The 13568-nt window shown below is 64.0% G+C and overlaps 1 protein-coding gene across 2 annotated transcripts in view; it reads right to left on the reverse strand.

Moving 5' to 3' along the window:
• Positions 1-1478: 1478 nt before the first annotated feature.
• The window catches only part of Padi1 (peptidyl arginine deiminase 1), a 29088-nt gene continuing 16998 nt past the window's right edge, over positions 1479-13568 (reverse strand). Inside the window, exons 9-16 of one of the 2 annotated variants that reach the window (XM_058571128.1) lie at positions 13079-13202; positions 12755-12862; positions 11276-11427; positions 7490-7634; positions 6594-6687; positions 6100-6179; positions 5416-5541; positions 1479-3342 (exon numbers count right to left, since the gene is read on the reverse strand). In XM_058571128.1, the coding sequence (XP_058427111.1) occupies positions 3109-3342; positions 5416-5541; positions 6100-6179; positions 6594-6687; positions 7490-7634; positions 11276-11427; positions 12755-12862; positions 13079-13202 (1063 nt within the window). In that variant the 3' untranslated portion in view covers positions 1479-3108. Of the gene's footprint in view, positions 5542-6099; positions 6180-6593; positions 6688-7489; positions 7635-11275; positions 11428-12754; positions 12863-13078; positions 13203-13568 lie in introns of both variants that reach the window. The other variant, XM_058571127.1, reaches the window with a different exon arrangement.

A 13568-nucleotide genomic window follows, 5' to 3' on the forward strand; every position in this document is an offset into this window, starting at 1 on the left:
AGACCTGTCTCGGCCGCTTCTGGGGTGGATGACCTTGGACAAGCCTCACTTTTTCCATCTGAGAAATGGTTGTCATGAGGCTGAAATGGGCCAATGCTGATAGAGCTCTTGGGGACCCAGGCGTTATCTTATTACTGTTGTTAATATTAGATGCCGAAACCCCTGAAAGGGACAAGTGACGAGAATGAAAATCCTCTCCCACCAACGGGAGCTCAGAATGTCAGAGCAGGAAGCCCCTTTGTCGGGTGGGGAAGCCGAGGCCAGAGGGACACTCGGGCTCCTCAGGAGCAAGGGCCCTGGGAAGAGGGATCTTGGTCCAGATCTAGATCTAGGCTCCCGTCAAGTGGCCTGGGGTCTCCTCCTCTCTCGGGGCCTCAGTTTCCTCATCTGCAGAAAATGCAGCTAATCACCATCCTGGCAGAGATAATGGCGGGGACCCGCCCTGCCTGGCGGAGGCTCTGAAGGTGCTGATTAGAGGGTTCCGTGCTCCTCCCTGGTGCTGCTGGCCGTCGGAGGCAGGGTGGGGACAAGGACCGCTGCCCAGAGTCCTCACTGGGACGTTTGCATCAGTCCAGGGATCTCAGCTGGGCCCTCAGGCTGTTGCTTCTAAATCCCAGTTTCTGGAAGGGTGTTCTTACCAGGAGAGCCACGGGCCACTGGGCCCAGTGACAACTCACTTTATTTATCTGTAAAATGACTTGGTGGCCAACTCAGCTCTGAAAGAAGAACGAAGAGTTTGGAAAGATGCCCCAGACTGTCTCCCTCACCTGCCTCTGAGCACAGTCAGGGAACAGCTAGAGAACCTGGTGGCCTCCCCCAGGGTGCTGGCCCACTGTGCTTGGGGACAGGGACTGCTCAGAGCCCCATGTCTCCCTCTGGAAGCAGGTCCACTCCTTCATCTCTCCCGAGCTTCCAAAAACAGATCTGTGGTTCGTTCAGACTTAAGTGTCCATGACTGATGGGCCCCAAGCTAAAATAAAACTAGTGAGTGAGTGAGCACCCAAGGGTGTATCAGAGGCAGCAGCAGGTGCGGAAGTTGAGAGGGGTGATATTTCCAGGCCTCTGAAATGAAACTGCTGAGGCTGGGCATTGTGGTGCCCTGTGCCCGGGTGCCAGCCCTGTGGGGAATCTCCCCCTCTGCTGACAGGGTCCAGCCCGCCAGCTGTCTTCAGCATCCCTGACAGATGGAGGAGGTGGCCCAGGCAAGGAGAGAGGAAGAGGTGGGACCCACCCTTGGGAACCACCCTCCTCCAACAGCCATCTCAGCAGGGCAGGTGCCCCTGGTGACGGGCATGTGCCCAGCGTCCTGCTGAACCAGCTGCCTGCCTGGTGCTCACTCACCTGATGCAGGTGCTGTCCCTGCGGCCAGCAGAGGCTGAGCCAGGAGCCGGCGGCAGGGTGGCCTCCCGGACGCCGGCTCCCCACCCACACAACCCATCCTCCCCTAGCCCAGAAATCAGGCCAAGGAGGCAGCCGGGTAACGAAATGCATGTTGATGTTTTTATTGATCCGAGAGGTGACTGGCCACCCAGAGCGTTCTCAGACCAGACGCCGGGACCCCCAGAGCCCTGGCAGCGACTCCAGAGCCCCACACTCCGCGTGGCTCTCGAGGCTCACCTCCCTGGGCTCCTCTCTTCCTCCCTCCCTCCAGGACTCTTTCCCCAGGGACTCCTGACCCCGGCCTCACACCCCCAGCCCTGAAGAGCTGTCCTTCCCTTCCTGGCTCAGCCTCAGCTGGTCACCATCATAGAAGAGCGTGCTCGGGTAGGAGCGGGAGCTTGCAGATGGGGCTCCACGGAACCTTCTGGAAGGGGAAGATCCGGGTTCCCACCCACCCAGCCACGGCAGCTCCAGGTGCCTTTGTTCCCAAGGAGCTCCAGGCCACAAGAGCCATGTGGCAGAAGTCCAGGGCCCACAGCCCCGGGTCCCACGGCCGGTGGGGGCAGGAGGGCAGGCTGCCGGCTCCCTCCTGCCGCGCCTGCAGCCCAGCCGGCCCAGCCTGCTCGCACACGCCTGTGACCTCACCAGGGCTATTAGCCTCACATGGCGTCTTGGTCCTTCCTCCTGCCACAGGGGCTTACTCACTGGCAAAACCCAAGGCACACATGCAGGGTCCCTGGTCACTGAGGGAGAGCGGGTGAGCCTTCCCCTCCCACTGCCCGCAGAGCGAAGGGGAATAATTAAGTCTATTAAAGGAAATTAAGCCGCACCCTCAGAGATAACCTAATGGTCCCCCACCCCCTGCCACATCTGGAACACCCAACTGCCTTCAGATTCAGAGTCCAAAATCCAAAGCCCAGGAGCCCCATGCCCCGGGGCCCGAGATCGTCGCCCAGCCTCCTCTGCCACTCTGGCCTCAACCCTTCTGCCCAGGCCTTCTTCACTGGCCTCCCCAGGCCTCACTTTGCCTCTCAGCACTTTGCAGCCGGAAGCAGCCTGCTCTCCTAATTAAAGGCTCTAGGTACAGTAACAAGCACCCTTCTGAGGACGGAGTCAGGCATTAAAGGGTTTCTGTGGCTTGCTTTTGTTATTATTGTTGTTTGTTTGTTTGTTTAACAGGCCCTGGCCACTGGGTTTTCCGGTCCCTGTCTGCCTGCGTGCACCTGCAGGGCGCTGGGGATCACAGCCTGGGTCCCCTTTGGAAAGAGGACACTTTGGACCTCCCTTCCTGGTCTTGCACGAGCCAGAGGAGGCTCAAAACCAGGGTCCTTGGGGCAGCGCCTGGGACACTGGGCCCCACACCTGATGTGGGCACAAAGCCACTCTGGTGCCCCAGGGAGGCGTCCGAGCGGAGGGGAGCACTCAGAGTGGCCGCCCGCCGAGGCCATCGCTGCTCTTCTCCAATATGCTGAGGCTGCCCGCCTCCTCCAGAACCCCTGGGGGCCGTGGCAGGGGGCTGGGGGGGAGGAGGCCGGTCCTCGGGCTGGTGGGTCTCTCCAAGGCCAGGAAGGGAGGTGTCCGCCCCTGCAGCCCGTGCCGTGGTGGCCAGCACGGTGGCAGGGCTGGGGGGCGGCGCAGAGGCTCCTCAAGGGGACGCAGCGCGGCCTGGTCCTTATCCTCACCCTGGTGGCGTCCCCCCAGGAAGGCCGAGAGGGCCGCGGGGCGGGCTCAGGGCACCATGTGCCACCACTTGAAGGGGAAGGGCTCCCGGCGCACGTTGGTGCCGCAGTGGACCTCGCCGAGCAGCTTGTGGTAGGACAGGAAGTCGTCCACGAAGACACAGTGCAGCCCCAGCGGCTCCAGCAGGGCGCGCACCTCCTCCTCCAGGCAGCAGCGGCCGTTGATGAGGGGCCCGTAGGGCTTGGGGATGCCCAGGTGCTGGCCCAGGACCACCATGTTCACCTGCAGGAGAGAGGGCAAGGACGAGGCTGGGCGGCTGTGGAGGCTCCACGTGGGCCTCGAGCTCTGGCTGCTGCCACCCACGCCCAGGGCTGCTGCTCCTGGACAGCATTCCCAGGCGCCAGGGCTGGGGACTGCCCGAGGACCTCTGCGGAGGCCAAGAAGAAACGGACCGCGGTTGGAGGGCAGCGCCCACAGTGCCCAGGGCCGTCGGCAGCGTACACGGTAAACGTGGCCATCAGTCACCCCTTCCTTCAAAACTGTCCTCCGTCTTTAAGAAAACTGTCACATCAGTATCCCTTGTTCTTGTTAGAACAAGAGATTTTGCTGTCATCTGCCAGAAACTTAGACAACAAACACAAAGCCACACGCCCGCGGGTCACAGCCCTCATGGGTGGGTGTGCTTGTGCAGTCGACAGCCGGCCCTGCGGTCCTTGGCAGCCTCCCGCGTTGTTACATTCACTGAGCATCCTCTCTGTGCCCAATGTATCGCCACTACATCTCATGGCCTCCCTCTGAGGCTCAGAGAGGTTAGGAAACACAATCCAGGCCACACAGCCAGAGAACAGGGAGACTAGACCTTGAACTTGAACTCGTACCAGAACTCATGCTCTTTACACCTTGCCAGAGTGGAGTCTCCTGTGGGGCTAAGGAATTGGGGGAAGGGGCTGGGAGCCCTTGGGGACACCGAGTTGATCTGCAGTGGCACCTCTGCTTCCCTTGGCTGTAGACCTGGCCTGGGGTCCTAATGTGGGGAACAGAAGCCTCCCTGGTGCTAGATCATGGCCGCTGCTCAGGGGACATCTCAGCCCTGCAGGATGGCAAAGGCCACATGGGGCTGCCCCTGGTGTCCAGGGGGTCCTGGACTCTCCCCTGAGTGTTGGGTGGGCTGCCCTGGATCCTGGGCCCTCACACTCCGTGCCCCTCCCCCTAGGCCTGCCCTGCAGGGCCACGTGCATGGGATCAGTCCTGTGGCCTTGGTCCTGAACTGCCTCAGTGACCACTGATGGGCCAGGACGTGATGGGGTGGGGTGAGGCAGACAGGGGACAGAGGGCAGCTCGGGCTCCCCAGCTTCAACCAGAGCAGAGCCCGAGGGTTCCTTAGAGCTTCACGGAGGAGAAGGGGCAGCTACTCCCCACTGGGGCTGCATTAGTGAACAGTAAGTCACATTCATATTCTGTTCTACGTCCCCATGAGCCACATTTCAGTGTCCCCTGGTCACCTATGGCTCAGTGGCTACTGTCTTGCACCATGTACCCAGAGCATTGTGATCAGCACAGAAGGTTCCAGAAGACAGCAGTGCCTTCAAGCACTGGGCCTCAAGGAGGGGGGATTTGGGGTTGTCGCGACCAAGGGGTGCTGACTAGCTTCAAGTGGGCAGAGGCCAGGATGCCCCTGAACCTGCCCCTGAGCCCGGGGTGCACCACCACAAAGCCTGCAGCAGCCCAGTCGTCCACCAATCTGGAGGGAGAGACCCCGCCCCGGAGGTCTTGGCCTCAGAGAGAGGTCAGGAGCCTCCTGGGGCCTCCCCACCTGCCTCCAATCTGCACCCGGCCCCGGGATTCACTTCCATCCCTTGTCCCATGAGGGGGTCTCGAGCTAACCCTGCCGTGTGAGAGGAGGGTCTACCTCCACCCCGGGGCCCACGTCCTCTCCCAGGTAATGGGCACTCTGGCCAGGCCTGCCCGATAGCATCGTTCAGCTCCTGCCTGCTGACACACAGGTGAGATCACACCTGCTTATCTGCTCGTCAGCTGCCCAGCGAATGAGGGCCAGGGAGAGGCCACCGCCTGCCCAGCCTGGCCAGCTCGGGAGCCCACCGGGGAGCCACCAGCAGGGGTCCAGGGTGGAGGGAGGCTGGAGACAGACCCCGGAGCACCCCCTGGGGAAATAGATGAACCAGGGTGGGGGGCGGTCCTGGCCTCTGCCCACAGGTGCCAACAGCACCCCCACGTCCACCTGTGACCCCTGGGACACGCGACCAGCTCGGGAGGGACCTCAGGGTGCAGCCCGCGGGCCCTGCCCATGGCCGCCTGTCCTCCGCCCCAGCGCCCTACAGGCCGGGGGACCCTCACCATGTCGGGGAAGAAGGCCTCGGCGCGGGTGCCCTGCAGGGAGAAGAGCTGGGGGATGTCCACGATGTCCGCCTCGGCCAGGCCCAGCTCCCGCTTCAGCACCTCGCGGTTCCAGTCGATGCACCTCTGGGGGGACAGGCCGCCAGGACACGAGGGTCACTGCCCAGGCCACCCAGCGCCACAGCCGCACGCAGCTCCGTGGGGCCCCGTGGACATTGCTGCCCCGTGACGGGGACCCCGGGGTGCGCAAGGCCTGCCTGAGGTCATGGAGCTGGGGTCTGGACCTGGACCACGTCCTCGTCACATATGCACCGTCTCCTGCCTGTGCTCAGCCTCAGCAGGTGAGGGAGGAGCGAGGCCACCTCTGGGGGGGCCAGCAGCGCCCGCCCCCACCCCCGTGCCGAGCACAGCCCTGCGCCAGCCCCTGCCAGGCCCTGTGCCCTGCGCGAGTGGGCACTACCCAGGGCAAGCCCTGCCCGGCCTGAGCCCTGGCCCTGCTTTCCGACTCGGAAGTAGGTCACTTCCCCGAGCAGACCCGACTGTGTCCCCAGCGCTCCCGGGGCACGGCCTGTCTCCTCCTCCCGCCTGTGGGCTCTCCCAGCCCCTCGTCCCTGCAGAGGCCCAGCCCCCCACCCCAGGGGCCGTCGGGGCAGCCCTCCTGGAGGAGGTGGCCGTCACCGTCACCTGTACGTAGAGGCTGTCACTCCTGAGGCGTTTGTCGGCCAGCATGTCATTAATGCTCCTCTTGGCCTGGTCTTTTAACCCTGCGAGGCAATGACAGGCCTCAGGCGCAGACCCCAGGCCAGGGTGCCCCCACCCCAGCACCAGGGCCAGCAGCAGGTGCAGGAGGCCGGGAACCCCGGGGGCCAGCGGGGGTGGCAGGGAGGACCTGGCCACGGGTCATAAGACCCTTGGAAGGCCCTCGGTACACGGGGCCTGTAATTACAGCCGGCTGCCCTCAGGGACCGCCCACCACGCTCTGGGGGAGCCATTAAGGTGATATTTAATATTAACTTAGTATCAATATGTAAACCCCCCGAGGAGGGGGTAAGAGGAAACTGAGGCGTCGAGGGGCTCACAGCTCACCCCTGGCTGATCCCACAGCTGGCCAACGGCCCCAGGGCTGGTGACAAAAGGGCAGTGTCCCCAAGAGGTGACAGGAGCCACAGCACACTCACCCTCAAACTGGGCCGCCTCCCCATGGCCCTCGTCTCTCTTCTCTTGGAACAGTCTGAGGCAGGCACTGGGGCTGGCCAGGAGCAGCCGGAAGCCCTGGGGCAGAGGGCAGGGGCTCAGGTGCAGGGGACCCTGGCCCAGACCGGCCAAGCTTGGGGGCCAGGCCGTGCCTGGGGCTCCCTGCTCGTCTCCGTCCCTCCCACAGCCACCAAGGCTGCCTGCAAGGCCACAGCTCCCCCGCCAGCTCCCCCACCCCCGGCCTCGACCTGCTGCTCCCCCAGGGACAGAGGTGGAACTCAGCATGTTCCTCCTGCGCCCGGGCCTCCCGCCACAGCCTCTCCCTGGGCTGGAACCACCATCCCGGGGAGCCTCCCCGTCCCCCTCTGCAAGGCGGAGGAGCTCAGAGGTTAAGGTGGTCACCAGGGCCCACATCTGGATTTGAACCCCACTCTGCCGCCTGCAGACTGAGTGAGCTTGGGTGAGTCCAGCCCCTCGGAGCCCCAGTTCCCTTACCTATAAAATGGGGGCAATAATAAGAGCACCTGCCTCCCGGGCTTGCCGGAGGGTTACGTGCATTAACGTATGTGGCGTATTTGGCACATAGTAGGGGCTCAGTAAGCTCCACCAACTAGGACCAGTGCACTCCTGGCTCTTGGCTGAGGGTCTGCTCTGAACGCACACTCGGTGTGAGAACGAGTGCGGGCGGTGAGCAGGTGAGTGTCCGAGGCTCTCGCCTCCCCCAGGAAGCCGCCCCTGATGAACACCGCCTGACCGAGGGGGCCCTGGCCAGGAGCTCACTCTGGACACAGGGCTGAGCTGGTTCCAGGTGGCTTTGCCCTGGGGCGTCCCTGGGGTCAGACAGGAGCAGAGGGGTCTCGGGGGAGGGGGTGGGACACACCTTTTGGTCGGAGGTGGGCACGAAGTTCAGGAACTCGTCCACGTGGCCCACGGAGAGCCAGTCCGAGTAGAGCTGCACGGGCGCCTGCACCTGCTGGGCCCACAGGAAGTCGCGCACCACCTTGGCCATCCGCCGCCCGCCGGACCTGCCAGGAAGGGACAGCGGGCAGTCACCCAGTGCCCACTGCGCGCTGGCACCCAGTGGCACTTCATGGCACCCCCACACACCTGGGTCCTCCTCCCCAGAGGGGGAAACTGAGGCTCAGGCTGCTGAGGTGACCTCACCTGGTTCCAGGCCCAACCACACCATGCCCAGCGCATGGGAGCCTGGCCGGCAGGGAAGCCCCCGCAGGAGGGAGGCAGGAGAGCCTCGGTCAGGCCACTCTGGCCCAGAGGGGCCCCTGCCGTCGCGCAGCCCAGCGCGACTCAAGCTGTGGGGCAGCCCCTGCCCCAGGAAGTGGTCTTCATACGAACGCCATCCAGGGTGCCTGCCCCCCCCATACCTTCCTCAAGACCAGGAATGTGTCCCTTGACTCAAAGGAGTCACTGCAGAGAGCTCCATCTAGTAAAGGAATGGAGACCCCATCCCAGCCCAAACTCAGAGAGGTTGACCTCCTACTCAGGGGACACACAGCTTTTGCTCAAAATATGACCAGATCTGATAAGCCCCTCCGTCAGCCCCAGGTTCCCAACGTGCAGGCCTGGGTGGCCGGGCTTCGATTCCACAGGGGTGGTGCGGGGGGCCGGGGTCTGATGCCCACCACACCTCACAGTCTTGGAGGATGTGGCTCAGGAATGTGGGTTTCTGATGACCATCTGACTGTTGGGTGCTCCAGAGCTTGAGAACCACTGCCTGGCCAGAGAGGGGCTTAGAGCAGGGGACGGTGGAGCCAGACAGCACCCCCTGCTGTGGGAGATGGCACTGTGCATGGAGGGACCCTGGTGCCCCACTTCACAAACCAGGCAGCCGAAGTCAGGAGCGCCTGTCCCCCGGGACATCGCATCATCCTGGCCACACACACGCGTCCCATCTATTTGGATACTTTTTTCAATTTGCTTTCTACGTCCTGCCCTTGCTCGTCTAGCTGAAGGTCACATCGTGGACAAGCTCCCAGGCCTGCACCCAACGGTGGCTCGACCCCAGACAAAGGGCAGAAGCCAGCCCTGAGCCCTCCACTGGCCAGTTGAAGCCCTGTGACCGTCCTCCTCAGTCCAGCCGCAGGGACTCCTGCTGACCCAGCCCTGGGAGGCATCAGACTTTGCCTCTGAGTCACCGTCAAAGCCACCACCAGGGGGCGGAATTGCTTACAGAATGCTCTGAGCCCAGGGCAGCGGGGTGGAGAGCCGGGGGGCTGCAGGACTCCACCGGCTCCACTTTACAGATGAAGAAACCGAGGCTCGGGAACACGGAGTTCTGTAGGTTTGCTCGCAAACCCTCGTCACGGTCCTGTGCTACTTATCCGTTAGGTGGGCTCCTGGCCTGCCCCTTCCTGCCAAAAGTGAACTTGGCCCGAAGCCAGGGCCAGGACAGGGCAGTGGCCCCAGCTGCTGACCTTGGGTTTGGGAGCCAAGAGGAGCTGGATTCTGACTGGACCGTGAACATGCTGTGGGACCCTAGACAAGAATTGCCCCTCTCTGAGCCTCAGGGTCCCATTTGCCCACCAAGGGTCTTGTTCTTGACTTTTAACCGCTGATGGGGTGGGGCACCGCCACACTGGACACCCAGCCGGCACCCCTCCCTGTGCCTGGGAGCTCCAGGGTCCTGGCTCTGCTGGCTGGCGAGGGGGACTGGCAAGGGAGGCTGGTGAGGGAGGCTGGTGAGGGAGGCTGGCCAGGTGGGCAGGGAGGGCGTATGTGGGCAGCAGTGTGACAGAGACACGTAGGGACACAGGCCAGAGAGGGGGACACAGTCCTGGACTCCTCCGGAGAGCCTCCCCTTCCTGATCCTGTGTTCTCTGAGCCCTTCAGCCCTGACACCGGGTCCCCAGGCTGCTGAGGCAGGGACAGCGTCGTGAGGCCTCGGAGCCCAGGGCGGTGGCCGACGACTCTCCCTGAGTGGGGCCTGCCTGAGCCCTGCCTGGGGCGGACCCGTCCATCCCTGCCCTGCGTCCACCGCTACCTCCCCCGCTGCCTCCCGCAGCTCCCGAGACCTAACTCTGGCCTCCAGGTCCCGGTGGGAGGTCCCTCTACCCCGTGGCGCCCTCTGCTCGGCTCCGGCTCCAGGACTCATCCACGCGGCCGCTGCCCCAGACGTCCCCCTCTGGTCCCACGGGGTGTGGTCAGCCTCAGTCGCCTACAGACCCTCAAGGGCTGCTTCCTTGCCCAGCCTCCACCCTGAGCATGGGAATTGTAGATTCTTGCACAAAGGGGGTCACTGGACTTCCTGGTCTGTAAAATGGGGACAGTGACGTCCCAGCAGATGGGGCTGTGTGAGGGTGGGGGGGGTGACCTGGGCAGAGCTTTATGGGACTGGCACAGAGTATGTGGCCAGGGACTTCCAACCCCAGACGCATGGCTGGGGGATGGGGGGACAGCCAGGGACACCTCACACTCACGAGGTGTTAAGGGGAGGGTCTGTCCCCAGGGACGCTGACCAGGTAGCTGGAAGGGGTCACTGGGTTCATCTTATGGACGGGGCCCTGAGGCGTGTGGTTTGGAGTACGTCCCTAGGCCCCTCCCCAGTGCCCTCAGCCCAGCCTGGCATCGGCAATCCTTTTTAAGTGGATTAAGTGAGCACCTACACGGGCCTGGCACCACGGCAAGCCCCGGATAGCGGACAGGGAACAGACCCCACCGCGAGGCTGGCAAGTGGCAAGGCCAGGACTCGCACCCAAGTCCCTCGGATCCCAGCAAGACCATCTGGAGGCCACAGCAAGACCATCTGGAGGCCTCTCAGCCCCAGGGGTGGGCAGGGTCCAGTGGGCACGGGCAGTGTGAGTCACGGCAGGCTGAGCGCCTGGCCCCTGCCACCCTCAGGCCCTGCCCCCAGCCTGACTCAGGGCCAGAAACCCTCCCACACCTGGTCCAGGGCTCTGGGGCCACAGGGACGCCGGGTGAGGCTGTGTGGCCTTCCCTGCTCTGCCTGCCTCCTCTGGGCCTGGCAGCGGCCAGCCAGGGCTCGGGGTCAAGGTGGAACTCACCCAGGCTCCATGCCATCCCCACAGATGGGACAGGGGCCCCTGGGCTGGTGGCGGGCACAGTCTCTGGGCAGAAGCAGGGAACCCCAGGCACCCCTCTTGGCTCCCTGCAGGTGGGGTGCAGGCCCATGTGGCCCGACGTCACAGACATGGTCACCTGTCGAGCTCTAAGCCCTGCTGACCTTGTTCCTGCCCTATCCCAGCTCTCCAGGGTGGGCCTGCCCTGTCACTTGTCCCTGGTATCCTGGCCCACCACTCACCTGCAGTCACCTGCCCTGGGCATGGGTGACCTTGGGCCCTTCCGTGGCCAGGACGGCAGCTGTAATGGCTCCCGGAGGGGAAGTCAACGGGTCCCTTCCCCTGCCTCAGAGCCCCGCCCTGGCTCATCCACTGATCCCAGAGAAGCTGGAAATCCGTCTTGTTTCGAGGTACACTTCACGGGGGACACTTAGAGGCCCACGACTCAGGCGGCCCAGCTACCGCAGCCTGCGCTGCTTCCCCCTGAGGTTCCGTGGAGACACCAGGCCTCGGAGCCGGGCCCAGGAGGGACGTCAAGGCCACCTCTCAGACTGAGGCACGGGGTTGGCGAGAGGGGGCTTGGTGGCGAGGCGCCCTGTCCCCAGGCCCACCTCCCCCCACTGGCCTCTCACTTGGGGAAGCAGTCGCCAACGAGGATCCGGCCCAGGGGGTACTCCCGGCCGCCCACGGCGACGGGAGGGCTGACGTCCAGGTTGCCGAAGGAATCCAGGCCCGAGGGGCCAGCGTACAGGATCTCCCGGGTCACATATCCAAAGTCAGGACCCTAGGGCAGGACAAGCAAGACCCCGCCCAGCCAGGAGGGACCCGTTAGGACAGGAGGGCAGCGGGGAAGGAGGCTGGCCCTTCTCCCTGGACCTTCTCACCACGGAAAAGATTCCCTCCCACCCTGAAAAGCTCCTCAGCACTGCGCCACCAAAGCCGGTCACCAAGGGCCACCAGAAGTCACCAGGTGTCTGAGAACAGAGCAGCACGTGTCCATAGAGTCACAGATCAAAGGCCAGGAAGGTCCCGGAGACGAAGGAAGAAGATATCAGAACCGTCAGGGCGCCGGGGAGGGTGCCGCCTGGGGACCCCGCGCTCTGCAGGTGACACCAGGAAGAGGAAAGGCTGAAAGCCCTCAGTGTCCCCGTCACGCGGGGAGGAGAACAGCCAACGAGTCCCAAGGAAAGTCGAGGTCACCAGAGAAGAGAGGGGAGGACAGGAGGCCCCGCATCTGCAGGACCTGGGCGGCCGGGCGGCCCCGCCCTCATGCCCACACGCTGTCCCTGGTGGACACACTCACTCGTCATTGGCCCCGGGCAGGGGCGAGTGTCCCTGCTCTGTGCACCCATGGACATTCTCCTGACGGCTCCCACCCGGGCCAGCACTGTCCCAGCAGCAGGCAGAGACAGGGGACCCCCTCAAAAGGCCATGGAGCCCAGGGACAGACGGAGTGCAGGGGCCGCAGAGGCAGGAGGCGGCCTGTCTGGTCTTGTCTACTGAGGCCACCCCTGGCTCACCACACGGCCTTGGGCAAGGTCCCTAACCTCCCTGAGCCCCAGTTTCCTCATCTATAAAGACGGATAACATAACAGGACTTATTAATGGCCCAGAGTGCATTAAATGAGTTGGCCCATGGCACGCTAGGAAACAGTGCCTGGAACTCAATACACGATGGCAGGTGCTGCTGCTGCCTCCTGTGCACAAAAGGTAGCCTAGTGCCTGGCGTGCGATAGGGGTTCAGAAAACATCTGAAGACAGACCCCAGCTCTTCAGAGCAAAGTCCGCGAGGATTCACCAAGAGTGCTTTCTCTCCAAAAACCAGTTTGGTCTCCCCAGGGCCGCTCACTCTGTTGATTCACCCCCCAAATAAGCTCCTTACCCAGAAGAACTTTGGTGTTCTACTCCTCCCAGGTCCCAGGATGGGGACGGGGACAGTCGGGCTGGTTCCCTGTTCATCAGCATCCCCGGACCAAGCCCCCTGGGGACCCCAGGTTGCTGACAGTCCCCCTTCTGCCCCCCTCTCCCCAGCCTCCGTCCCCAGGACCACACGAGACCTGAGCAGGGTCTCCTCTGGGAGGCGCCCCCGGGGTCCCCGCTCGGCCACCCACCAGGATCTTCTTGTAGGGGAAGTCCCGCAGGCCCCTGTTCCGGGGAGAGTCAAAGACCACGGGGAAGGACTTGTGAGGGGCCTCGATGTAGCCAAACTCCATCTCGTCCTGGGAGGGGGGAAGGCGCGGTGAGCCCTGCGACAGGTGAGCCCAGGCAGACCTGGGGGGGGGCGGGACGGGCAGCCGGTCCTCCACGGGGCGAGGGCCCGGGACCAAGCAGCAGGACGGGGCGGGGGCAGGCGCTGGCCGTGCACACAGGCCATATCCCCCGGGTCCCGGCTCCCAGGGGGACGGAGGCCCTTCCTGCAGGCGACCCCTGCCCACCTGGATCCAGCGGTCGTTCCGATTGTCCACCCGCGGGCAGATGACCAGCTTGCAGCTGGCTTTCAAGGCCAGGCGGGCCATGTCGTCCAGAAACTTTTTATTTGAGCCGTGAGCGTCCACCACACTGCAAGGGCCAGGGAGAAGGGGCGTCACGGTGACCGTGACCACGGCCTGGAGCCCTCAAGTCCCTGCGGGGGAGCGTCGGATTTGACCCCTGTCCCGGGGAGGCTGGGGCCATGGCAGAGGTGGGTGACGTCCCGGGTCACGTCAGGAGACGTCAGGAGACGCAGTGTGAGGGCAGGGCGGGCCCGTGGAGCCCGGCGGCCAGCATCTGAACCAGCACAGGTGGGGGGGGGCCCGTGACAGTGGCCCTGGCAGTGTCACAGGTCAGGGTAGAAGTGGGAGGCACCTGGCCCCCACCCTGCTCACACAGAGGCCTGGCCCAGGGGTCAGAGGGAGGCCCCCAGGAACACCTGGGCACACCTGGGCC

Source organism: Marmota monax, unplaced genomic scaffold (genome assembly GCF_021218885.2).
Source record: "Marmota monax isolate L192 unplaced genomic scaffold, Marmota_monax_Labrador192_F-V1.1 WCK01_AAM20220418_F8-fsc00008, whole genome shotgun sequence".
Classification (NCBI taxonomy): domain Eukaryota; kingdom Metazoa; phylum Chordata; class Mammalia; order Rodentia; family Sciuridae; genus Marmota; species Marmota monax.